Source organism: Maylandia zebra, linkage group LG12 (assembly GCF_041146795.1).
Source record: "Maylandia zebra isolate NMK-2024a linkage group LG12, Mzebra_GT3a, whole genome shotgun sequence".
Taxonomy (NCBI): Eukaryota; Metazoa; Chordata; class Actinopteri; order Cichliformes; family Cichlidae; genus Maylandia; species Maylandia zebra.
The window spans coordinates 38537858-38564335 of record NC_135178.1 but is presented as its reverse complement, the minus strand read 5'-3'; the positions used below and the strand labels follow the sequence as shown (position 1 = coordinate 38564335).

The following is a 26478-nucleotide window of genomic DNA, read 5'->3' as shown; positions in this document are numbered from 1 at the left end:
GTCTCCCACCCCTGCACTGGGTCCAGGGTGCATCCCAGAACAGAGCATTTTAGATCAAAATGTGAGCGTAGGCTCCCCGTGGTGCGTCACATCTCTGGCCCCCGAGCCTTATGTTTGGCTTGTCTGAGGGCTGCAGTTCACACTCCGCGCCAGCCGGTGGCGGTAACGCACCGTGTCGTTGTTTTCCATCCACCAATAAATTTCGAGCAGCCGGGGTGGTGGGCGCTGATTGGTCGGCGGACCGGACTCGCGGCTTCTCATCAGATCAGTCTTCAATAATCAGTCATGATCCGAGCTCCACGTGCGCCTGAGACGTGGACCGGGACCCGACGGGACGCTCCACGCGGACGTGTCCGCGGGGCGACCAGGTGAGCCGTAGGGTTCCCAGGACCCACTTCCGGTGTTTCTGTGTGTTTTATTTCTCTGCTCGTGTTGGTGAATATTCTGCAGATTTAAATGATGTAAGTCAGGACATGCGTGACGTCATTCACAGACTCGGCGCTACATCATAAATAATCCTTCCGGTCGCTTTAGTGTCGTTGTGTAAGTGTCGCGTTTATGTCTCAGTGACCGTGCGTGGATCTACAACAGCTGCTGTGCGGCTCCGCCTGTGGTCCACGGTCACCGCGTCCCACCCTGCTGTCTGCTGCTAACACCTGGGTGTATTTGACACACTCGTGTTTTAGTTTCTTTTTCTCTGTCACATAGAGCAGGGCAGATAAAATATTTATCACCATATACATTTGAAAATGTGCGATAACGATATAACTGACGATATAATTGACACTTTATTAGTGCAAAACCATCAATGTATGTTCACTTAATCAACCAGCTGTTTTTTATCTGCATTAAAGTTATATAAACATTTAACAGTGCAAATTGCTCGCTAACAGTTTAACCAAAAGGCATTTCCAGTGGAAACCGGCCGACATATCCTCAGCATAACCATGTACAACATCCACAAACCTTAAAAAGAGGCTCTACACACACAATACAGTAATAGACCCTGTGCACGAGACAATGCTAACTTCCTGGTTTGAGACCGGATGTGGGGTTGTACATTTCCGGTAGCTTTACTTTGCGGTCAATCGCTACTGCGAAGATATATCCTCCACAATCATGTCCAAAACTGGAAAACGGAAAGATGGTGTTAAGTTACAAAGAGAAGGTGGGAACACTCACCGCTGTTGTGTCATAAAAAATCTAATGATCAGTTTAAAGAGTTTATCGATCAGCTGTTTACATCACTCAACACAAGCAGAGCTGCATCGCTGCAGCAGAAGACACATCGTCCACATTCACATCTCTGTGTAGTGACTGGTCTCATGATCTAAACAGGCAAATGTTCAGCATTCAAACTACAGGTGAAGAACAGTCAAACCAGATGTTTCCCGTTATGTCGAGATCAGCTCGTCAAGTACACACCTACACCTCCTTCTTGAGCTCTCAGCGAAGGCGGTCGCACTTTCTCCTCTCCTCCTCACCCTTATCTTCCCTGCTTCGCCTCTATGTCCTTGTCTTGTCTTGTGTGAATTTACTTTCCCTGGAACAGTCTCTCACTGTCGTTCTCTAAACCTAAAAGAGAATTATGGATTTGATCAAAAGCCTGACAACACCACGGAACAGAAGTTTGATACCATCATGGGGAGGCTCGCAGCTCTTCAACGGGAGATCGAGAGACCAGCCTCGGAGTGCTAGAATTCGAGCTGCTTACAAAGGAGAAATCAACAATATTCAACATTTGGACACCACGGCGCCAGCTGCAGGCCCAAGGCTGGAGCCCACCAAAACAACTCCCTGATAACGACTGTGTGATGACTATTCTTCCCGCCCCATGAAGGACACCTGGATTGGCTGGAGGACTGTTTACTTAGCCTGATAGGCCGAAGGACACTGTCTCAGCTAAACTATGGACACACACACACACACACTTACACTGACAAGCACTCACTCATCCCCCTCCCTTTCCAACGCCTTCGATGCTTGTGCCCTACCGGGGATGATAGCAGTCAACTGGACCAGCGCAGATGCTGCAGGACCGGATGCGCTGTCTACGCCGGCTCTCTCTTACCCTTTACCCGCCCCTGTTGCTTGTCTCGTGTTTCTATGGTGTATTGATAGTCATGTGCTTTTGTGCTGAGGTGTTTTTTCTTTTATCAAACTGTTCTTCCACCAGGAGCTCAGTCTGAGTGGAGTTTTTTTCTCCTCCTCTTACCTCATGTAGTGTATTTTCGTTGTTTTTTTCCTATCAGCCTACCTTCTGACATGTCTGCCCAATGTGATGTTTGTGTAAAGTTGGTCAGAAGGTTCCTTTGTGAGTGCGCATGCGCCATTAGCGTGCTGCCTGCTGTAACCCCTAATTTCCCTCGGGATGAATAAAGTATTCTGATTCTGATTCTGATACACAGCATGTTAACAAACCGTGAAAAAAGCCACACAAAAAACGAATGACTGCTGGTAATGGTTTCTATACATTAGTATGTACGAAGGGTATGTTGTGACTTACCTTCAAAATTACAGCGGTCCCTCGCTATAACGCGCTTCACCTTTCACCTCGCTGTTTCAGATTTTTTAGTGCAAGTTTGCTTATTTTTACGTCACATTGTGTCCTGCGTCCTGATCGCTGCAGACGATCTCCTCCGTCTCTCCTGTACAGTCCAGAATCGCTGCATCGATGCTAGCAGTGTGACTCTGCAGTGCAGTGCTGTATGTCCACGATGTCCACCAAACGTTTTGCACCGTCAAAAGTAAAATCGGCTCCTTGATTTCACCTCTCGCTGGTTATTTTTAGAACATAACACCCGCGATAAACGAGGGACAGCTGAGAAATATAACATTTGAATCCTTTTCTCTTTTGCTCTGAGGCGCGGGGGAAAATATCGACAAGTCGATGAGCATCATTTACAGATATGTTGGGTAAATGCCCGAGACATCTAGAGAAATGTAAATCGCCGCTTGATTCATTTGCTTAACTTGTTTTGGACCGTAAACCAGGCGCGAATAGGACACCGGAAACAAAGCTCCCCACAGGAGTTTCCACACCGGAAGTAGCATATGCTAACGTGCACATAGTCTATATTATGTTGAAGCACACTACGTATCACTCCGCGAGGCTCCGCCTACGATAGCCGTAACGCTCCAACAATCCTTCAAGCGGTGCGGCTTCGTAGCTCAGCAAAGTCGTACTGAAACATCTGACAGATTTTCGAGCGCCGTGCACATAAAATCGTTTCGAGGTCAGTAAACACAACCAGAGTTCATACATAAGGCACACGGGATTATAAGGGGCTCTGTCGACTTTTCAGATTTTAAGTGCGCCGTATTTTCCAAACAACACGGTAATAACGGCGGCCCGCTAGCATGCTCCACCAAAAATAGTGCTTTGTTGTGTATCTGACGGACGAAAGCTAAACCAGTTCCACACCAGTGAAGCTGCATTTTTACAAACCAGTTCTGGTTCATCCGTTTCATTCAACGATCCACTTTCGTCCTCCTCATTCTGCGTCGCCGCCATGATTTTTCCGCTGTGTGCGTATGAAAACAAAGGCACTGCGCATGCACGTTTTACCCATATTCTATCGCCATGTTTCATTTTCCTATCATTGCCCAACATGACACCGGTGCTACCGTGAGCGGTATGATAAGATAAGATAACTTTTATTAGTCCCACACGTGGGAAATTTGTTTTGTCACAGCAGGAAGTGGACAGTGCAAAAGTTATGAAGCAAAAATTAGAATACAATAAGAATAAATACAGTATAGAATAGAATAGAATAAATACTATATACATTAGAATAAAATAGAATAAAATATACAATAAGATAAAAATAGAATACAAATACTATATACAACTGAGTAAAAATACGATGCCAGAAAAGTATTGCACTTAGTGTTATTGCACATGTGTGGATGTGTTTGATCAGTTAAAGTCTTTATTATGGAGTCTGACAGCAGTGGGGAGGAAAGACCTGCGAAATCTCTCCGTCCCACACCGTGGGTGCCGCAGTCTCCCACTGAAGGAGCTGCTCAGTGCTGTCACAGTCTGCTGCATGGGGTGGCAGATGTTGTCCATCAGGGATGACAGCTTAGCCGCCGTTCTCCTGTCACTCACCACCTCCACTGGGTCCAGAGGGCCTCCTAGAACAGAGCTGGCCTAGCCCTACTGTCACAGTTCAGCGTTGTTTGTCCGTCGCTTCTCCCGCCCTGATCTCTGTCCTTCAGTCCAGCGTCAGTAATGGAAATGAACCAACGGGCTGTCCGGCTCACAGCGGGTAATCTGCCTGGTATGCCAGATTACCCGTCCGGTGCCGGGAGGCAGATGGCTTGAGTGGAGGCTGACGGAGAGGCGAGTTTCCTAAAAGAGATCAGCCTTGCGATGTTACCGCACTTCACTGAGGCTCAGCCTTCAGCAGGTGTTTTGGAGACTGCTGATCAGAATTATTGATGGTTACAGATGTAAAAAGGACCCCGTGGGTCTCTGTGTCACAGTGTACTGTAATCCAGATGTGACAGTAGCGAAGGTGTCCAGCAGGTGTGGCTGTGGAGCTGCTGTCAGGTGCAGTTCTGCCTCAGCGTCTCAGGCCCTCACAAACACTGTAGCTCCCTAACAACTGAAACCATGTTGTGGACTCAGCTAAACTACATTTATTGTTTTTATTTGTTAATTTGATAAAATTCCTTTATGGGCGTGTTTATTGTGTTCGAATATCTTTGCTGCGTTTTATAAATCTGGCGTTTGTCATAAATACAGTGATATTGGAAAAAAGACAAACGAATGAAAAGCCACTCTGGAAACCTGCTGAAGCTGAAGCTCAAAATGAAGACTAGTAAGAAAATAGGGGGCGGGGCTTTATTCATGTTTGAATGCCTTTGAGACTCCGAACGTTTATTTCAGTTTTTCTTTGCTGACTCTGCAGACTGTAATGGAGGCTCCGGCCAGCAGGGGGCAGCAGGTGGTTTTACCTGAAGTCATTACAGCTGAAGTTCTGTGTCTGTGAATGATGCATGCTGGGAAAACGGACCGCGAGCCGCTGTGACATCGGCACAGGTGAGCGGGTGGGTGGGATTCTGGGACGTGCTCAGACTGAGGTGTGTCACATGACCCTGCTGCTCTACAGGGTCCACCTCACTCAGCTGAGAGCAGGAAACGAAGCAGGAGCCGGGGAGTCTGCTCGTCCTCAGTGTTTACATGAAACTAATAATACGATTGTCAATAATCAATGAACCAATGTCTCTGACTCCTCTTAAATCTGACTTCTTTAAAGTTCACCCAAAAACACTAAACCTCCACCGTCAAATGTCGCTCTGCCTGGAAGTGATGTAATAAAAGGCCGACTGAAGCCCCTCCCACAGCAGTCTGTTCACAGAGGGGAGGGGCCGTGACAAAACCGGACTGAAGCGTACTCTGATCCAGGCGGCACGTGGCGTCCACGACTTCCACGGAGTCCACGGCTACAATCTAACCATCAGTTTGTGTTCTTGCAGGTGGCTCTGCTCTCTGATTTGATCCTGAGCTGTGATGTCATCGGTGGCGCCTCAGCCACAAAGGTGAGGTTTGATGTGAGTGTGTGGTGATGTCGCAGGGTGGGCGGGTCTTCTGGGAGATGATGTGAACAAAAGGCCGAATTGTAGCGCCCCCGCCAGGCAGTGTGTTCTCAGAGCGGGGCGCCGTGACAAAGATCGACCGAAGCGTTCGTCTGATCCCAGAACGTCACGTGACCAGACAGCTGACTGAGCAGGTTGGGTCACGTGACCGTGACAGTTTTATTCCCATGTTCAGCAAACTTCCTGTTTTTCTTCTTCTGCAGTTTCCTGACGGCGTCCTGTGTGAGCGCGGTGTCGGGATGGTCTGTGGCTGTGCCGCAGTAAAGAGGAGGAGTTCTGATCACGCGCCTCTGCGGTCTGTGAGCTCTGATCCAGACTCTCCCAGCTGTGTCGTTCCAGCCAGTTTGGGACAATTTGTTTTTAATTTGCTGTTTAAATGTTTTTAAACAGCCAAATGCAGCAAATCTCACACTGATCAAAACTCTGCAAACTAATGTTCAGTATATTTATTTATGCATGGGAATGAAAAAACTGGAAATAAATTATTAAATATATGAATGATTAAATTACAGTTCTATTAATTTGACACACTTGTTCAAATTTAAATAGACTGGCGAGGAAATGATTAAGACGTAAACCTGAGGGGGGCTAAATAAGTATAAACATAAGTGTATACTTCTGCCTACTGCTTTTCAAACAGCTGAATGGATGATGTTATGGACTGTTGGTGAATGTATATGTTCGAAATAAAAATGAACTGAACATTGAATAAATTACTGATTTACAATTTAAATTCATGACACATTTAAAAGATTATTTAATGATGTGTTTGATTCATTTTGGGACTCCTGGCCCTCCATATTAAATGGTTATGGGAGATGCCCCCAAGGGTGGTGGAGAATGACCGAGCTAAGATCCTGTGGGACTTCCAGATACAGACGGACAAAATGGTGGTGGCTAACCAACCGGACATAGTGGTGGTAGACAAACAGAAGAAGACGGCCGTAGTGATCGATGTAGCGGTTCCGAATGACAGCAATATCAGGAAGAAGGAACACGAGAAGCTGGAGAAATACCAAGGGCTCAGAGAAGAGCTCGAGAGGATGTGGAGGGTGAAGGTAACGGTGGTCCCCGTGGTAATCGGAGCACTAGGTGCGGTGACTCCCAAGCTAGGCGAGTGGCTCCAGCAGATCCCGGGAACAACATCGGAGATCTCTGTCCAGAAGAGCGCAGTCCTGGGAACAGCTAAGATACTGCGCAGGACCCTCAAGCTCCCAGGCCTCTGGTAGAGGACCCGAGCTTGAAGGATAAACCGCCCGCAGGGGCGTGCTGGGTGTAATTATGTATATCTGTATCTCATATATACAGTGTTGGTCAAGTTACTTGAAAAAAGTAATTAGTTACTAATTATTAATTACTTCTTCAAGAATGTAATCCTGTTACTTTCCTGATTACTTACTTTCAAAAGTAATTAGTTACGTTAATACTTAGTTACTTTTAAAAAACATGATGCTCCACCTGAATATGTAGTAAAGCAACAGACCCTTCAGCCCAGTTCTATTTATTCTGCATAATCATCATATAAAAGTCTCTTTTTAAAACTTGTTTTACTCTGTTAACTTGATGCATCCAGCAAAAACTAAATTCTGACTGAAGAAGCGTGTTTAACACTGAAACCTGTGTTCTGCATATTCCAGCATAAAATAAAATCATGTGTTTTGGAACCTGCTTTGTCAAACAGATGCAAGTAAAACAGAAGAAATGAATGAAATCAAAGACTCAGCAGCTCTTAAATCTATTGTCAGCTGTTTAGCAGGAGTGGGGCGGGTGGAGGTTTGCCCACAGCGGTCATGTCAGTGGGAGGATCCGTGGGTTTCTCTGTGAATGTCACATTCCCGTGGCAGCGTGCTCGCTGCTCGCTCAGATTAGAAGTTTAATTTTTTGCTGTAGAAAGAAGTTTTCTTCCCACAGAGTGAACAGCGGACGCTGTTTCTGTTATTTTTACGGAATCAAACTCAAAGTAATGTGATTACTTCCACGCTTTAAACGCTGCATGGTCGTACATCAGTGAGCCAGGCTGTCGTTCCCACATCCCTCAAATCATTCCTGTACCGAAGAAGTCGTCTCACTCCTGCTTTAACGACTACCGTCCGGTCGCACTCGCCTCCGTCACTATATACAGAAAATGTAATATTTCTTTCCATTGCTTTGCCAATGACATTCAAATATATTTCCCTTTGAGCTTGAATGTCACAGATCCATTGCACACATTGTTTAATTGTCTTCATGATGTCAGAGACTGGTAATCTCAAAACTCTCTCACTTTGAATGAGAGTAAAGCTGAAGTTATTGTCTTTGACAGCCATAAATCTACAGCCGTATCCCTCTGAACCAACTGATACCCTTGGCCCTCTGCTAGCTACCTCTCTAGAGACTCAGGGGGACTCTTGGATAGCTCCTTCAAATGAGAGAAACAAGTATCCACAGTGGTTAAATCAAGTTTCTATCAGCTATGTCAGATTTCTAAAGCCAAACCTTTGCTTTCCCCCAAGGACCTTGAGAAGCTGATTCGTGCATTCGTTACTTCGAGACTAGACTGCTGTAACTCCCTTTTTTGGCCTCCGTCACTCCTCTCTCTACCGTTTGCATTAGTACAGAACGCTGCTGCACGCCTTTTATCAGCTGCCAGAATGCATGATCACATGACTCCGGTTTTAGCACTAAGATCCTCTAATCAGATGCTCTTAATGCAGCCTAAGTCTAGGCTGAAACAGAGGTGATCGTGCCTTTGCTATTGCAGCACCTAGACTGTGGAACAATCTTACTGCCATTCGCTCTTCTGAGTCTATTCAGTCTTTTAAAGACTCTTCTTTTTACTTTGGCCTTGACTTAAGTTAGTTGATCATCATTTGGCAAGCTGCTATGTTTGTGTTGGAGGTTATGTATGGGAATCTCAGGAGCAGGGCCACGCCTCCAAACGTGCTCCTTCCGGTTGTCATCTATATAGGTGCCCCCAGTTCTGCAAGCTGTGCACCTCCCTCCTTGTTCTCAATTCTGTAACACGGGGATCTGCCAGGCCCAGGAGCCGTCGCCAGTCCCCATCGAGGCCTTCCCCAAACCGCAGCTCAAAGCATTACCTACTAAAACGCTGTCAAACCTAAAATGAGGGCATGGGCCCAGCGAGTGAAATGGTAAATTATTTTACTCGCTCTTAGTTTGTGAAGCACTTTGATCGACATTGTTTTTAAATGTGCTGTATAAATACATTTTGATTTGCTCGCATGAAGCTTTGAACGGTTAAGACATCTCTTCCCTCCGACCTGGACCCGTTTCAGTACTGACTGCACACCATCACACAGCTCCAACCTTTTCATCAAGTTTGCAGCCGACACAGCTGTGGTAGGTCACATCAGCAACAACGATGAGGCCTACTACAGGACTGAAGTTAAACATCTGGCCAAGTGGTTCAGCAACAACAACCTGTCCCTGAATGTGGAGAAGACTAAGGAGATCATCACAGACTGCAGGAGAACTCACACTCTGCACACCCCACTAACCATCAATGGTGTTGCTGTGGAGGGTAGGCAGCACCAAGTTCCTGCACATCTCTCCTGGTCAGCAAAGCCCAACAGCGACTCTACTTCCTCTGCAAACTGAGGACAGCGAGAGCATCAACCTCCACTATGAGCAGCTTCTACAGAGGCACCGTGGAGAGCATCCTCCCAGCTGCATCACTGTGTGGTGTGGCTCCTGGGTGCTGCTGGAAACAGCTACGACGGGTAGTGAGAGCAGCAGAGAGGATCGTGGGTACCTCTGTTCCCTCCCTCCAGGACATCTACTGCACCCGTCTCACCTGAAAGCTCTCTGCATCACAGGTGACTCCACCCATCCGTCCAACAGCTTCTTCAGTTTGCTGCCATCAGGAAGGAGACTGAAGAGCCTCGAGGCCAGAACCAGCAGACTGAGAGACAGCTTCATCCATCAGGCTGTCAGGATGCTGAACTCTCTCTCACACCACCTCCAGACCTGCATCCACCTCTCCCCTCTGAACCCCCTCGGCATACAAAACTCTGAACCTCCACCATCGCCCTTTCACTGGCGGGGAGCAGATCGATCAAACCTTCGGCCGGTGGATCCGGTTGTCGTGGAAGTCTCTGACCCAGCTCCCGGCAAATAAGACCTTTATTTTGAAGGATTTCTTTTCATTGGATTTCCTCTGTCTAACTGAAACCTGCACATCACCCGGTGAGTTAAGCAGCTTTTCTGAACTGCCAGCTGCCGGCTGTGCATCTTTTAGTGCTCTGAGAGCTTCTTGTCGCAGCGGAGGGTTAGCTGCTGTTTTTAAAGCCCACTTCAACCTTAAGCAGCGATCCTCATCGACATGCACCAGCTTTCAGCTCTGTTTCTGTGAACTCCCCTTCGCTGCTGTGTGCAGTAGTTTACCGGCCTCTTAGATATAATAAGGATTTTTTTTATCCGAGTGACTTCCTAGCTGACTGTGCATCACGATACGACCAGATCCTGCTGCTCAGTGATTTTAATATCCACCTGTGTTACCCAGAGAAGCTCCTGGGACTTAGTGAACTCTTTTAATCTCATTCAGCTTGTTAAGGGTGCCACATTATCTTCGGTGTTATCATATCATCTGTCTGTAACTTACACGTCGAGGATGCTGTATTCTCTGACCAAGTTGCTGCTCATAGTCCTGCTGTTAAACGGGTTCCACCTGTGCGACGCCGTCGTGCCTTCGGCTCAGATACTGCTGAGCATTTTTCTACACAGGACATATGAAGGCCCTCCTCAGATGTACTGTTTGATTGGTCACGATGAACCTGAGTCCAAAGAGGACGTACCTACTGCTGTGATTACTGCGAGGTTCAGTGTGAACTCGGGTTTCTGCTAAATGAAGTCATGTATTGATCCTGCTGAGCTCACCTTACTCTGCTAACAAGCAACAGATGAAGCTTTGACACACGACACAGAGAGATTTCAGATGCTAAACAGACTTTATTGAAAGAGAGACAATAAACAGAATAAAGTGATTCACAGCTAATCAATCAGATTGGTTGGAGGATCAATGATCGCTGGTGCAGACAAACCTCTGAGATCACAGTGATTGAACATCATTAAAGAAAAAAAACATCATCAGACCTCTGGGTTTCTGCTCAGTGAGCGTGCTCACTTCTTTTACCATGACCGCTCTCACTGATGATAGCACAGGTAGACGGGAGAAGCTCCTGGGTTGCCTGTGTTGAGGTTTTCTGGGTTCACGTTGAGCCCGTCATTGTCATACGCCTGCTTAGCTGCTGGGTCGGCGAGCACGGTGACGGCCTTGATGGGAGCGCTGCCGCTGTCTTTCTTGTACCACAGGAACACCTCCTTTCCCTCGGTGCCCTCGTTCAGATCCTGGTTCACGATTTCATAGCCTTGGTCTTGGAGGCTCTTTTGCTTGACATCACTGGAGGAGATTTCCAGCTCACTGATGGCGTCCTTGGGGTCTGTGGTTTGACGGTACCAGATGAAGATGTAGGGCCCTCCTGCTCCCCTGTTGGTGTCTTCATCCACCCGGATGTAGCCATCATTGAAGTTGTCGTCATCTTCCTCAAATTTAGCAGTGGCCTTGATGTCACAGATGTAGGTGGGGTTCTCTCTCTTCAACCACAGATAGATCCAGTTTCCTCCAGCACCACGGTTCAGGTCACAGGCCAGTCTCTCCCAGCCCAGTTTATACTTGTAGGGTTCATCTCCTGCTTGTACAGAGACATCGAGTTTCCTGATGGGAACATCGTACTTTAAGGAACCTTTGTAGTACCACAGGTAGACAGAACCTCCACATGCCCCCTCGTTCAGGTTTTTGTCGATCTTTTTGAACCCTGCACTGGACAGACCCGTGGACATCTCATCGTGGAAGGAAATCTGAATCCTGGTAATTGCATGATCGCCTTTTTTGTACCAGAGGTAGACGAAGTTTCCCCCGGCTCCTTCGTTCAGATTAACAAAGATTTTCTTGAAGCCTTGTTCACGGAGCGCAAACTCCTCGGCTTTGTTCAAAGACACTTGGAGCTCAGCGATGAAAGACATTATGGGTTCCTGCACCAAACAGAGTTGAACGAATCAAGAATCAATCCAGATATAAAAAGGTTTTAACAAGGGGAATCAGGATAGTATGTAATAATGGCAACAGCGCCAACTAAGAAGCTCTTTAAAAGGAAAAAATGCCAACAGAACAATCTGCACACAATCACAGCATCCTTGTGTTTTTATGATATTACAGTCTCCACTCTGAGCCTGAAACCATTAAACTGAACCCAGAGGAACATATGGGAAAAATAGCTTATTACCACCTTTAATTAATAAGATGATACCAAAGTCTTGGGAGATGATTTTCACCAGAGTAAAATAAAGAGTGAAATGAGGACGCCGAGTGAATGGTGGCAGACTTACGTGTGTGCAGACGTGGTCGGCTGGATGAGGTTTGCTGGACGGCTGCTGATCTCACACAGAAACATCCACATTTAAATACACAGCAGACATGTGATCATAGTCACAATATCAACACACGTGACTGATCGTCATCAAAAACCATGGGCAGCTATTAAGGATTGTACTGGAATGACTGACGATGATTATTGTGAGTTATACTGAAAAGGAAAAATAACAAGCGTTAAATAAACAAAGAAGGGTTCAAACATTACTGATTATGTGTTTAAAGTTTTATGTGTTCATCATTTCTGTCTAATAAAACAGTCCAAGTTTGGGAAATGAGGAAATGAACAGAGTGGAAAGAAGTAGCATGATCAGCACTGTGGCAGCACAGCTGATCCACTTTCAATTCTCACATGAGAAATGAAAGTGAAATAATAAAACAAATCAGTAGATTTGTTTTATTATGAAACAAATCTACTGAATTCATGTTTAACTGCAGTTTTTCTTTAGAGTTGGACTTTCCTGATCTTGTTTCCTCCTTCATAAAGTCCACGTTGTCCATTTTGGGTAACCAACATAAAGAAAGATAAAGATTTCTTTGCTCAGTGCTCTGGCATTGTAAAGTGAAGCTGGAGCAGGGCTAACGTTTCAGCAGACTAGCACACACAGAATAAAATGTGTGAGTATGAAAGTGTGACAGGCGGACTAGGCTGGTAGAGAGTGTTGGACTCTGTACTGGTTTAGATCTTTGGATAGAAGGGAAGCACTGGGAGTAGTGGTCACCAGAAGCGGGTTTCTAAGAAGAGAGGAGAGCAGTGGGAGCTGAAGGTTACTGCTGGTGAGGTGGGAATTCTGAACAAGGCCGAGAACATCTGGAGACAGCGTTGTCAATACGTGGAACTACTAGATACTGCAACCACAACACGGGGAGCTGATTTATCGCTGTGGGTAAGCAGATAATGTGCCAGCTGATGAACGTGTTCCTCTGTGAGCTGCAGCCGTGTCTGGCAGGCCCTGAGCAGCCGGGAAAACAGGACGGCTGGGTGACTGTGAGGCCCCAGGTGCACCACCAACCTGTTCATGTGTCTAGCTAGCCTAACGATTTCTGCCCAGTGGCTCTTACTCCAGTCATCTCGAAGTGTCTCGAGAGGACTCCCAGCCACATTCAATCTCCACCAGTTTGCATACGGGAAGAACAGATTCAATTCAATTCAATTCAATTTTATTTATATAGCGCCAAATCACAACAAAAGTCGCCTCAAGGCGCTTCAAAGATACAGAGAAAAGCCCAACAATCACATGACCCCCTATGAGCAGCACTTTGGCGACAGTGGGAAGGAAAACTCCCTTTTAACAGGAAGAAACCTCCGACAGAACCAGGCTCAGGGAGGGGCGGGGCCATCTGCTGCGACCGGTTGGGGTGAGAGAAGGAAGACAGGATAAAGACATGCTGTGGAAGAGAGACAGAGATTAATAACAGATATGATTCAATGCAGAGAGGTCTGTTAACACATAGTGAGTGAGAAAGGTGACTGGAAAGGAAAAACTCAATGCATCATGGGAATCCCCGGCAGCCTACATCTATTGCAGCATAACTAAGGGAGGATTCAGGGTCACCTGGTCCAGCCCTAACTATATGCTTTAGCAAAAAGGAAAGTTTGAAGCCTAATCTTGAAAGTAGAGATAGTGTCTGTCTCCTGAATCCAAACTGGAAGCTGGTTCCACAGAAGAGGGGCCTGAAAACTGAAGGCTCTGCCTCCCATTCTACTTTTAAATACTCTAGGAACAACAAGTAGGCCTGCAGAGCGAGAGCGAAGTGCTCTAATAGGGTGATATGGTACTACAAGGTCATTAAGATAAGATGGGGCCTGATTATTTAAGACCTTGTATGTGAGGAGCAGGATTTTGAATTCTGGATTTAACAGGAAGCCAAAACAGGAGAAATCTGCTCTCTCTTTCTAGTCCCTGTCAGGACTCTTGCTGCAGCATTTTGGATCAGCTGAAGGCTTTTCAGCGAGTTTTTAGGACATCCTGATAATAATGAATTACAGTAGTCCAGCCTGGAAGTAATAAATGCATGAACTAGTTTTTCAGCGTCACTCTGAGACAGGATATTTCTAATTTTAGAGATGTTGCACAAATGGAAGAAAGCAGTCTTACATATTTGTTTAATATGTGCATTGAAGGACATGTCCTGGTCAAAAATGACTCCAAGGTTCCTCACAGCGTTACTGGAGGCCAAGGTAATGCCATCCAGAGGAAGAATCTGCTTAGATACCATATTTCTAAGCTTTTCAGGGCCGAGTACAATAACCTCAGTTTGATCTGAATTAAGAAGCAGAAAGTTAGCGGCCATCCAGGTCTTTATGTCTTTAAGACATTCCTGCAGTTTAACTCATTGGTGTGTGTTATCTGGCTTCATGGACAGATAGAGCTGGGTGTCATCAGCATAGCAGTGTAAATGTATGCTATGTCTTCTAATGATGCTGCCTAAGGGAAGCATGTATAATGTAAACAGAATTGGTCCTAGCACTGAACCCTGTGGAACTCCATAATTAACCTCAGTGTGTGAAGAGGACTCTCCATTTACATGCACAAACTGGAGTCTATTAGATAGATATGATACAAACCACTGCAGCACAGTACCTGTAATACCTACAGCATGTTCTAATCGCTCTAATAGGATATTATGGTCGACAGTATCGAACGCTGCACTGAGGTCTAGCAGGACAAGCACAGGTTCTCTTCTTATTTTCTCAAACTCAACAGTAACAAATCCGAGCTCCTCTTGGTCGGCACTAAATCTACATTATCCAGAACCAACAGTTTCTCTGTTACTATCAATAACTCGCCGGTCTTTGTTTCTTCCTCTGTGAAAAGCTTGGGTGTCATCCTCGACAGTACTCTATCTTTCAATTCACACATTAATAACGACACTCGGTTTGCATATTTTTAATTGCGCAACATTAATCGTCTCCGTCCTTTCCTCACCCCACATGCTGCTGCCATTCTTGTCCACAGCCTTGTTACTTCCCGGACTGATTATTGTAATTTACTTCTTTCTGGTCTTACTCAAACATCCATCCACAAGCTCCAACGCGTCCAGAACTCTGCTGCCCGTATCATCTCCAGGACCCCTTCTGTCCACCACATCACTCCTGTCCTGCAGCAGCTTCATTGGCTTCCAGTCAAATATCATATCAATTTCAAAATACTCTTGTACACATTTAAGGCTGTTCATCATCTGTCTCCTCCATATCTCTCTGACCTGGTTCGGATCACCGCCCCATCTCGGTGTCTCAGATCTTCTTCTTCCCTTTCTCTCTATGTCCCCTCCGTCTTGCCACCATGGGGAGCTTTCAGCTGCTCCTCGACTCTGGAATTCCCGACCTCCTGATTTAAGAAATATCTCTTCCTTCTCTCTCTTTAAGTCCCAACTCAAAACTCACTTGTTCAAAACAGCTTATCCCACATAACCTCTCCACTCTGCTATTTTACATTTGTTTTATGTCTTATGCTTTTATGATTGTGTAAACTGTTTGCGTTTATGTTCCTTTTATTATTCTACCTTGTACAGTGTCCTTGAGTGTTCTGGGCGCTTTCAAATAAAATGCATTATTATGTTTGTTTTTCTTATTAGTAAAAACCATCAAGAAGTCCCAGCAGCAGGAGACACACACACACGTATAAACATTCAACTTTCACAATCCATCACAAACATTATCACTCAGTTATCAGTAATGGAACATAAAGTGAACATGTCACACGTACACATACGCAACTTATGAGTGATTTCACACTTCTCTAATTTCTACACATGGTTGACCAATCACAGCCCTGCTCTTGCCAGCTCACATCCTATAAAACGGCTGCATTGACCTGAGTGACTTGAACCAATCATTTTCCTTTCACGTTGGTCCACAGAGGTGTGTTTCACACTCATGTTACAACATTTGAAAAACCCACTAAGGGGGAGACGGGAGGAACTCGTGATAGTTCTGGCTCTTCTCAGGGAAGTTTTGACCTGCCAGCATCTTTGTGAGTGAAGTGGGTGAAGAGGCCGGCACATTGGTTTCTGCTAATTAGACGTTCTTGTAAAACGTCTAATTAGGCAGACGTGCAGGTCGTGTAACTCAAGGGTAGCTTCTCTGTCTAGCTTCTCTGATCCAGCTCGTGTCACTTACCTAACAATTACTCACAGCAGTTTTTACCAGTTTTGCAATCTTCATTCTATCCCCTTAAATTTAAAAAACGTTGTCATCGTGTCTGCTTACAATAGAGAGCATGTGTCAAAAAAGGAAAAATAAAATAACACTGTCCGTGGTTTAAAAAGTGAGCAGTCTGCCTCACCTGTGAACTCGGTCAGCTAGCGTAGTCAGGTGGCTGCGCTAACTTATTAGCTGAATGAATTCAGTAAATTTGTTGTTTTTAGTCAAGTAGTTAAGATAAGATAAGATAAGATAGAACTTTATTAATCCCTCGGGTGGGTTCCTCTGGGAAATTCGACTTCCAAAAAAAAGCACAGTTTTTAGTTTTTCAAATGTTTAAAATATTTGTGTAAAGTTTCAAAAAGAAATAGAAGCAAAACCAAAAATAATGAGTTAACTGTTGTGCATGACGTCACTGCAACAACCTGTGAGCAACTGATGAAAAACATTTTACTTTCACTGTTTTGTGTTTCTCACCTGAATCAGTTACACTAAAGACTAATATCTTTAATGTTCAAATTTTTCCCTGAAATCAAAACCTTCCAAAGATGACTTGACAAAATGAAATTATGCTTTTAAAGTAGCAGGTACTCAATATGGAAAATACTAGAAATGGTGAGTTGAACTGAAATAGAAGAAAATGTTAGATGAACTTTGTCAGTTAGTAGGACTGATTCTAAATTAAGTTACATTACTTATTTATTTTGAGTACTTGCATTTTGTTTCAGGTCAGGTGACGGTGACTGTCCTGGTGACCGTAAGGGGGCGGGGCTTTATTCATGTTTGAATGCCTTTGAGACTCCGAACGTTTATTTCAGTTTTTCTTTGCTGACTCTGCAGACTGTAATGGAGGCTCCGGCCAGCAGGGGGCAGCAGGGGGCAGCAGGTGGTTTTACCTGAAGTCATTACAGCTGAAGTTCTGTGTCTGTGAATGATGCATGCTGGGAAAACAGACCGCGAGCCGCTGTGACATCGGCACAGGTGAGCGGGTGGGTGGGATTCTGGGACGTGCTCAGACTGAGGTGTGTCACATGACCCTGCTGCTCTACAGGGTCCACCTCACTCAGCTGAGAGCAGGAAACGAAGCAGGAGCCGGGGAGTCTGCTCGTCCTCAGTGTTTACATGAAACTAATAATACGATTGTCAATAATCAATGAACCAATGTCTCTGACTCCTCTTAAATCTGACTTCTTTAAAGTTCACCCAAAAACACTAAACCTCCACCGTCAAATGTCGCTCTGCCTGGAAGTGATGTAATAAAAGGCCGACTGAAGCCCCTCCCACAGCAGTCTGTTCACAGAGGGGAGGGGCCGTGACAGGCAGAGCCTTCAGTTTTCAGGCCTCTCTTCTGTGGAACCAGCTTCCAGTTTGGATTCAGGAGACAGACACCACTTTTAAGATTAGTAAGTACCGTATTTACCGTACTATAAGGCGCACGTAAAATCCTTAAATCGACAGTGCGCCTTATAATCTGGTGTGCCTTATGTATGAAATTTGCTTTGTGCTTCCTGACCGTGAACCGATTTTACGTGGTACACGATGCTCAAAAATCTGTCAAAAAAAACCTTTTAGTGCCACTTTCTCGGAGCATTACGGTTACCGTTGCAAGGAGCCTCATGGAGTAATACGTACTGTGCTTCAACACAACATTACCGTGTTATGCTTACGAAGCGGATTTTAAACAATCAGTTATGCAGTAGAAAATGGAAATAGAGCAGCTGCGAGGCAATTCGGCATTAATGAGTCGGTGGTGCGCAAGTGGAGGAAGCACGAAGATGACCTAAAACAAGTAAAGAAGACCAAAAGGAGTTTCCGAGGGAACACGGCGCGATGGCAGAGGACAAAATTGAACAGTGGGTTATTGAACAGAGAACAGCAGGCAGAAGTGTCTCTACAGTCTCTGTTCGACTCAAGGCTACAGCAGCACGTGACATGGAGATCAACGACTTTCGAGGGCGACCTTCTTGGTGCTTCCGTTTTATGAAAAGGCATAATCTCTCAATCCGCACAAGAACTACTGTCTCACAGCAACTGCCAAAGAAAAGTTGGCCATTTTCAGCACCTACTGCCAGAATGAGATCACTGGAAAGAAGATCCGGCCAGAACACATCACTAGCATGGACGAGGTCCTCCTCACCTTTGACATCCCCGTGAACCGTACTGTTGAGAAAACAGGCACCAGTACGGTATCTATATGCACCACAGGGAACGAGAAGTCATCCTCCACTGTAGTTCTGGGCTGCCAAGCTAATGGCCAGAAACTACCACCCATGGTCATTTTCAAGAGGAAGACTTTGGCAAAAGAAAAGTAGAAAAGTTTCCGGCCGGCGTCATCGTCAAGGCTAACTCAAAGGGCTGGATGGACGAGGAGAAGATGAGCGAGTGTTTGAGTTCATGTCAAGAGACCGGGTGGCTTTTTCCACAAATCTCCGTCTCTTTTGATCTACGACTCCATGCGCGCCCATCTCACCGAGGCTGTCAAAACCCAAGTGAAGCAAACTAATTTGGAGCTTGCCGTCATTCCGGGTGGATTAACCAAAGAACTCCAACCATTGGTTGTTCAAAGTTAAATTACGAGCTGCGTGGGAGCATTGGATGACAGAAGGCGAGCACACATTCACCAAGACAGGGAGGCCACGCGGAGCAAGTTACGCCACTACCTGCCAATGGATCGTGGATGCTTGGGCTAAGGTATCAGTTTCAAGTGTCGTCTGAGCTTTCAGGCTGGAATAATCACTGAACAGCTAAGTAACAGCAACGAGACTGATTCAGATAATGATGAGAGCGATCCGGGCATGCTTGATGCCGAAATTGCCCAGCTGTTTACCGTAACTCAGACACGGGAGGTGAAGAACTTGATGGAATTGTGGAAGTTAATGTACAGGAAAAAGTGAGTGTATTCTTCAATATTTAATGTGTTACAGCTTAACAGTGTTAAGAGTTACTGTGAATGAGCTTAATAAAGGTCGAGTTATCTGACTGTTTGTCTTAATGTGCCTTATAATCTGGTGCGCCTTATAGTGCGGAAAATACGGTGAGCAAAATTTATTTATATAGCACAATTCACAGAATAAAATCACAAAGTGCTTCACAATAAATCCAGAAATATAAATAAAATAATAGAAAACAGTGAAAAGATTAAAAGCTTGTTTGTATAAAAATGTCTTCAACTGCTTTTTAAAGGAGACAGTGGAGTGTGCACAGCGTAAAGACGACAGCCTCGGTGCCCGAGGAGACCGATCCCCACACAGGGTTTGAACCCAGTGCGTGGGACCAACAGTGACCTCTGACCTGAAGACCCGAGTGCTCGGGATGAAGCATGAGGCTTCAGCAGCTCAGAGATACGCTGGGCAGCTTCAGCATGCAGAGCTCAAAAAGTTACGACAAAAGTTTTAAAATGAACTCTAAAATTTCCTGGCAACCAATGAAGAGAAGTCAAAACTGGAGTAATGTGTGACCTCTTGTTTGTGCCAGTTAAAAGTCTGTGCAGTCTGAAGGCGTTCCACAGCTGATTTGTTGAGACAAGTAAAAAGACCGTTATAATAACCCAAGATTAGGCTTCAAACTTTCCTTTTTGCTAAAGCATATAGTTAGGGCTGGACCAGGTGACCCTGAATCCTCCCTTAGTTATGCTGCAATAGACGTAGGCTGCCGGGGGATTCCCATGATGCACTGGGTGTTTCTTCTTCACTCACTATGTGCTAACAGACCTCTCTGCACTGAATCATACTTGTTATTAATCTGTCTCTCTTCCACAGCATGTCTTCATCCCGTCTTCCTCCCTGAGCCTGACAAACAGCTCGTTTATTCAAACAGTAACCATGTTCGTAGCATCAGTGACGAGAGCGCAGCGTCCACGTGAGCATGCTTTCATCACACCGTTGTTTCCATCTCGTGACTTTGTTCATCATGCAGATTGATGTAGACTTATCTCATCAGTCTTTTTTCTGAAAGTTTGACCTCGATGACCTTCAGTCCAGAGTCTTGGAGATGTTGTGGCGGTCAGTGTTCAGTGCCGCCGCCCGGCCGACCTCACCTGCAGCTCTCTGAGCCAAGAGGTGAGAGCCACTGCTGCAGACTCCACCCCCTGCTCGACCACGTGTCAATCAGATGAACCTGAGGTGTCGCAACGATTGCGGTGTGAAGAAATGTGAACTTTGACCTCTTGGGCCAGCTTCCAGGTGAATGAGGGTTTCTCGATCCTGCCCACGTCGGTATTTTGTCGTCTTGTGGAGGCGCTGATGATGAGCAGAATCTGATGCAGCTGTTTAATACGCCAACTGTTCATTTCTGTCAAAATTACATGTAAACAAAAAGTCTCCACAGTCCATGAAGTTAGCGCTGGACCACATCTTATAGATGAATGTTTCATTAATCGGTGGCTCTAATCGGCGTTCGTTCAGCTCACCATTGATCAGTTGGTCATTCAGAGAATGGTCGGCAGGTCGGCGCTATAATAAGATTGTGTTATTTAAAGTGAACAGACGCACTGCTGCTGCTGGTTATATACACGGGCAAAATAAAAAAAGAATAAATAAAGAACATATTTATCAGTCATGTGTAATATTCATACAGGTGTGTCTGTATGATGCTTCCTGTTTCCTGTACAGGTGTGTTTGATGTGGGACGATGAACGGCGTCTCCGTGGCTGTGAGTTGGAAACAGATCATGTGACCAGCTGTGACACCCCCACAGTGTTACTGTGTGAGCTGGTGATTTTCCATATTCATGTATGTTTAGAGAAATCATCTTGTACCCTCAGACGTTTTAGCATCGCTGCTCAGGTGTTGGAGGGTAAATTGGCTGCTGAGGATGTGGAGCTCAGGTGAGCTCAGACTGACGATGATGATGGAGGATGTGTGATCTGTAGCAGCTGGACGTCTGTAGAAAGCACGACTGAATCTTCTCTAAAAGCAGCTGAAACTGTCACGTATTACAAACGCGTCAGCATGCAGCTGCAGGCTGATGTTCTTCAGACACCATGAACCATCATCACAAGTTCATGGATCGCCTTCATGCTCCACCTCAGTCCAGCAACAGGATCTCATCTCCTTCATCATCATCCATGATGGTGGTGGCATAGCTCAGGAGGTGGAGCACGTCATCTGCTAATCATAGATGATGGTTTGATCCCTGGCTGCTCCAGTCAGCGTGCCAAGATACTGAAGGTTGTTCTCGATGCGTTCATCGAAGTGTGGCCGGACGCAGCGCAATAACGGTTTACCGCTACGCCGAGCAAAGCACCAAGCACGGCAGCGGAGTACTTGCGCATGCCGCAGACTTGAACTTTGACCCCTGCATGCTGTAACGTACCTTCACGTGGCCAATAGAAACAAAGCCTTCAGTTCAACCACACGGTGTGTGTCTGAGGTCGATGAACTGATACAGGTTTACGTGCATCTGTGGGGACCTCCAGAGCCTCCTTATAAATAAAACTGAATTAAAAAGTAGAGGACACAGAGTAGACCCACAGTCACCCTCAGAGTCCAGACCCACAGACCCAAAGTCACCCTCAGAGTCCAGACCCACAGACCCACAGTTACTCTCGGACACCTGAAGGACCGAGCGTGATGTGTTTAAATACAGATCAGAAAACGGTGCTAGAAAAACATCTAAAACAATCGGACCCTCGTCCCTTAAAAGGAGCTGAAATTTTGCATCATTCCTACTAAGCAGGGAATCTTTCCACTGGAATTCCCGAGATGGTCAGGTGGGATCAGCTTTAATGATTAACTAATTTTTGTGGCCTTGAAGACACGGTGCTGAGGTGAGGTTTCCACCATCAGGTAAGGGCAGGTGAGTTGACTGGCAGGTCAGCAGTGATGTTTCATGGATGTTTGGATGCAGTTTTTCTTCCTTCAGCAAAATCTGGAAGTCTCTGATCCATCTGTGGGTGCCGGACCTGAATCTGAATATGTTTCTGTTAACAGGAGCGAGGGAGGGAAACCTCTGCCTGCAAATAGCAAAGGTCCGGTAGTAAAATGTCTGCAGGTTTTACCCTGCATGTGTCTGTGCCAGTAATGTCACGCTCTCGGGCCTCAGCCCCCGGTTTGGCACCGGTTCAGTTCTCTGTGTTACAGCATGTTAGCATCAGAACAGGTGCAGCCGATTAGCTGCGTGACCCTCTGCGCCTTCACCAAAGCTCATCTCTGATTGGCTCGAGGAGTGTTCTTTGGGCGGATCTTGAGAGAGAGCTCCCACAGCGCCTCCTCAGCCAGGTGATCGCTGAAGTCGTTAAAGAAGGAAATGATGTCATCATCGGGCAGCAGAGAGTAGCTCCTGCAGAGAGAAACAGCTTCAGCATACAACAATACAACCACGAGGTACTCCTAATGATTGAGGAACTGCTCTGTAGGTAACTGACACTTGCTGGTAGCTCCTCAGGGTGTCCAGGATGTTAAACTGCTGCCAGCGTTTGGAGAAGTTAACCTTTGAACCCTGTGATGTCATCAAAGTGTCGGGATTCCCAAGGTGGACAAAAGTCAAGTCCTGCAGAATCAAACCCCTGAGAGAGAGAGAGAGACGGCAGACAAAGCATCAGCCTTCAGACCCTGAATCCTCCCTTAGTTATGCTGCAATAGACGTAGGCTGCCGGGGGATTCCCATGATGCATTGAGTTTTTCCTTTCCAGTCACCTTTCTCACTCACTATGTGTTAACAGACCTCTCTGCATTGAATCATATCTGTTATTAACCTCTGTCTCTCTTCCACAGCATGTCTTTTATCCTGTCTTCCTTCTCTCACCCCAACCAATCACAGCAGATGGCCCCGCCCCTCCCTGAGCCTGGTTCTGCCGGAGGTTTCTTCCTGTTAAAAGGGAGTTTTTCCTTCCCACTGTTGCCAAAGTGCTGCTCATAGGGGGTCATATGATTGTTGGGTTTTTTTCTCTGTATCTATGAAGAGCCTTGAGGCGACTTATGTTGTGATTTGGCGCTATATAAATAAAATTGAATTGAATTGAATTGAATAGACCTGAAACATGAAGCTGCAGTTCCTCTGACGTCCAGCAGAGGCAGCAGTGAGGCAGTCCCCATAGACTCCAATGTTAAAACTTTACAGCAGAAACAAACATGTTTACAGCCAGATACACAAACTGTTTGGTCTGTGGATAGCTTCCTCCTTCATAACGCCTGCTTATATTGTATTGTTAGGGGCGTGGCCTCTTTGACTGACAGGTGAATGGTGACACAGGTGGCTGTAGCTGCCAGCCAGGCTAAACCTCAGCCAATTGGAGATCCTGAACTGGACCTCTGGACTGTGTTTGTGCTGTTGGAGCCTTTTATCTGAGCAATAATGTGGCTGCTGTGAGGCTGATCACATAGACACGTTCTACATTAGGGTTACTGCCCAACAGGTAGGGTATTTACGTACAGGTAGGGTATACAGGGAGGCTCTACTTCAGCCAGAGCTGCTCGGTAGGCTCTGAAAGAGGATGAACTGTCGATCAAGGTGCTGAACTCCTCCAGAGCCTGAAGCCAAACAGACATAAAACACTGTTAATGCACTGAGGCGAACCGATGAAATAATCCCAATGAACTCGGTCTGACCTCTGAGGTGCTTTTCTGCCAGTCTAGGCGTCGCAGAGGGGCGGAGTCCAGCGCTGACAGGATTGACAGGTACGAGTTAAAGTTATTGAGCTTCCTCAGGTGCTGCAGGAAAAAAGAACATGTGCGGTTTGACAAGATGACATGACAACAGACCACAGTCTGGAACCACAAATGGACACACAGATGTTGTAATGATGCAGTGAGTTTGTAAAAATAAATCTTTTTATTCCAGTTTGTCAGTCTAATAAGTTCTGGTGTAGCTGCTGTCCTCCCCGACTGGAGGGCCAGCTTTGAATACAAATGAAGAGACAAAAGGACTTTTTCTACTGCGGACTCTAACGACCTTCATGATCTTCAGGAACTTCAGCAGCAGCCTCTCTCTGTCGTGAGGTTTGTCCTGAAGGATGATGACGGAACGAACCCTGAAATCACAAAAAGAAGGTTCATTAGTTTCAGAAGCTTCTCCTTCTCTGCCTGTCCCGTCCCTGCTCCTGTCTGTTTGCACTGACATAACTTGAAAGTAAAACAAATGAATAATAAAGGTCAAACAAACTATGACAACCAGTATGGCACAAACCGTAATGAACCACCTGGGAAAGTAAATGTGTCGGGCATTTCTCTTGCCTTCAGACAGTAATTGTGATTGCTACAGTGCCGGTTTCAGAAAGCCGATTGTGATTATGGCATAAAAGAATAACATCAAGAATAACATCATAAAGGCATTTTCTGAGGGGTCTGTGGGCTTTTGATGCTCTTTCTCCAGCACGATTCTGATGGAAACAATAACCTGATGGAGTCACAGATTGTGTTTCTTTGACGAAGGAAGTTGTGTATCTGCCGGTTGTGTTGATGTTTTACCAGAAGGAGACGCTGTTGAAGTGTTGAGTGAACTCTGTCAGGTTGGGACTCTTCTCCTCATTCTGCTCCTTTGACCACAGCAACACCTCTGGAAGCTGGACAGGTGAGAAGAACCAACTGTCATCCCAGTGCACCAAACCTGCCGGCTCCGGCAGGCTGATGAAACAGACTAAATCATGTAAACACAGAAAAGGTTTTTCTGTGGCAGCAGATCGTGATGCAGCCACACTGCAAACCAAGAGGTACCGCTGCACGTGCTGGTGGAAAACTCAACGAGGAGACGGCTCTTTGTGTCCCAAAGCATCATTTACCTGTTTACCATAAACCAGGTATGAATACTTTGTGTTCTCAAGCAGGTTCATGAGAACAGCTGGAGAACCAGGCGTGAGAGAGGCGGGTCTGTACCTCAATCTTTGTGAAGAGTTCAGCATCCAGCAGAGTCAGCTGTTCAGCTAAATCCTGACTCCTGAAGTCCAGCAGAGTTCCCGGCCTGAGGCAGAGGGGACAGAAACATTCAAACTTGACCAATGACAGCTCAGCATGCTTTCAACCTGTCAGGTGTGAAGGCTTACCTGGCAGCCACACCCTTGGCAGCAAGTGGACGGAGTGACTGAGGTGAGCCAATTAGCTTCCACCTCTTCTCCATCTTTGACAGGATGTTGGAGCGCAGCTGGTGGGCCGGTCCCAGCTCTCCACCAATCAGAAGGCTGAACACCAAGTCCATCAGTAGCAGAAGCACATCAGAGTCGAGCTCTATCGCGCTGCACACACAGTATTCACACTGATGACACACGGCCAGAAGTATGTGGACAGCTGATCTTACTCGATAGATTTGAAAGCATCAAGTGTGGCATTAAAAAGTGTCCCGTGGCCCACATGGTTTCTTAGGTTGAAACTGTTTCATGGTGTTTAAACAGTTTTTTGGTGGACACAGTACATATCCTGGATCTGCTGTTGATGTACCAATTGCTTGTCTAATTTTTTGGATTTTTTCAGTGAAGAATTTGGCAAAGTCATTGTAGGTCCGCTTCCAAAAACAAAGTCAGATCATCAGTACAATTCAATTCAATTCAATTCAATTTTATTTATATAGCGCCAAATCACAACAAAAGTCGCCTCAAGGCGCTTCATAGATACAGAGAAAAGCCCAACAATCATATGACCCCCTATGAGCAGCACTTTGGCGACAGTGGGAAGGAAAAACTCCCTTTTAACAGGAAGAAACCTCCAACAGAACCAGGCTCAGGGAGGGGCGGGGCCATCGACTGTGATTGGTTGGGGTGAGAGAAATTAGAGAGGATAAAGACATGCTGTGGAAGAGAGACAGAAGTTAATAACAGATATGACTCAATGCAGAGAGGTCTGTTAACACATAGTGAGTGAAGAAGAAACACCCAGTGCATCATGGGAATCCCCGGCAGCCTACGTCTATTGCAGCATAACTAAGGGAGGATCCAGGGTCACCTGGTCCAGCCCTAACTATATGCTTTAGCAAAAAGGAAAGTTTGAAGCCTAATCTTGAAAGTAGAGATAGTGTCTGTCTCCTGAATCCAAACTGGAAGCTGGTTCCACAGAAGAGGGGCCTGAAAACTGAAGGCTCTGCCTCCCATTCTACTTTTAAATACTCTAGGAACAACAAGTAGGCCTGCAGAGCGAGAGCAAAGTGCTCTAATAGGGTGATATGGTACTACAAGGTCATTAAGATAAGATGGGGCCTGATTATTTAAGACCTTGTATGTGAGGAGCAGGATTTTGAATTCTGGATTTAACAGGAAGCCAAAACAGGAGAAATCTGCTCTCTCTTTCTAGTCCCTGTCAGGACTCTTGCTGCAGCATTTTGGATCAGCTGAAGGCACAGAGGCCTTTATGTGAGGTTAAAATCACGTTTAAAAACT

General features: G+C 45.8%; 3 protein-coding genes and 1 non-coding gene across 5 annotated transcripts in view; 2 read left to right on the top strand and 2 right to left on the bottom strand.

Moving 5' to 3' along the window:
* The first annotated feature begins 229 nt into the window (after nucleotides 1-229).
* On the top strand, nucleotides 230-7172 carry LOC101485988 (uncharacterized). 2 transcript variants are annotated; one of them, XM_076891245.1, is made up of 4 exons: nucleotides 230-368; nucleotides 4917-5047; nucleotides 5485-5547; nucleotides 5808-7172. In XM_076891245.1, exon 4 carries the CDS (start codon nucleotides 6423-6425, stop codon nucleotides 6831-6833), a length of 411 nt encoding a protein of 136 aa, XP_076747360.1. In that variant the 5' UTR covers nucleotides 230-368; nucleotides 4917-5047; nucleotides 5485-5547; nucleotides 5808-6422; the 3' UTR covers nucleotides 6834-7172. The 2 variants fall into 2 exon arrangements, with proteins under 2 accessions (XP_076747360.1, XP_076747361.1); XM_076891246.1 differs by lacking the exon at nucleotides 4917-5047.
* On the top strand, nucleotides 5596-5707 carry LOC111500913 (small nucleolar RNA SNORD89). The gene has a single exon (XR_002721307.1). It is a non-coding gene; the product is annotated as a small nucleolar RNA SNORD89 (small nucleolar RNA).
* Nucleotides 7173-10537: 3365 nt separating the features above from the next.
* si:dkey-30j10.5 (uncharacterized) lies at nucleotides 10538-12028 on the bottom strand. Its single transcript, XM_004571639.3, has 2 exons — nucleotides 11989-12028; nucleotides 10538-11634 (listed from the first exon to the last, which is right to left on the bottom strand). The coding sequence occupies exon 2, from the start codon at nucleotides 11623-11625 to the stop codon at nucleotides 10747-10749; it is 879 nt and encodes a 292-aa protein (XP_004571696.3). The 5' UTR covers nucleotides 11626-11634; nucleotides 11989-12028; the 3' UTR covers nucleotides 10538-10746.
* An 8279-nt stretch (nucleotides 12029-20307) lies between these two features.
* Nucleotides 20308-26478, bottom strand: part of LOC106675478 (rap guanine nucleotide exchange factor 1) — a 24769-nt gene continuing 18598 nt past the window's right edge. Inside the window, exons 16-23 of the mRNA XM_024804575.2 lie at nucleotides 25156-25344; nucleotides 24989-25073; nucleotides 24584-24678; nucleotides 24069-24147; nucleotides 23726-23827; nucleotides 23550-23647; nucleotides 22543-22683; nucleotides 20308-22457 (exon numbers count right to left, since the gene is read on the bottom strand). Of these exons, the coding sequence (XP_024660343.2) occupies nucleotides 22322-22457; nucleotides 22543-22683; nucleotides 23550-23647; nucleotides 23726-23827; nucleotides 24069-24147; nucleotides 24584-24678; nucleotides 24989-25073; nucleotides 25156-25344 (925 nt within the window). The 3' untranslated portion in view covers nucleotides 20308-22321. The remainder of the gene's footprint in view (nucleotides 22458-22542; nucleotides 22684-23549; nucleotides 23648-23725; nucleotides 23828-24068; nucleotides 24148-24583; nucleotides 24679-24988; nucleotides 25074-25155; nucleotides 25345-26478) is intronic.

Excerpts from the sequence above, each read along its gene's own strand:
- LOC101485988 (XM_076891246.1), top strand. The coding sequence starts at position 6,423 with ATGCCCCCAAGGGTGGTGGAGAATGACCGAGCTAAGATCCTGTGGGAC.
- si:dkey-30j10.5 (XM_004571639.3), bottom strand. The coding sequence starts at position 11,625 with ATGTCTTTCATCGCTGAGCTCCAAGTGTCTTTGAACAAAGCCGAGGAG.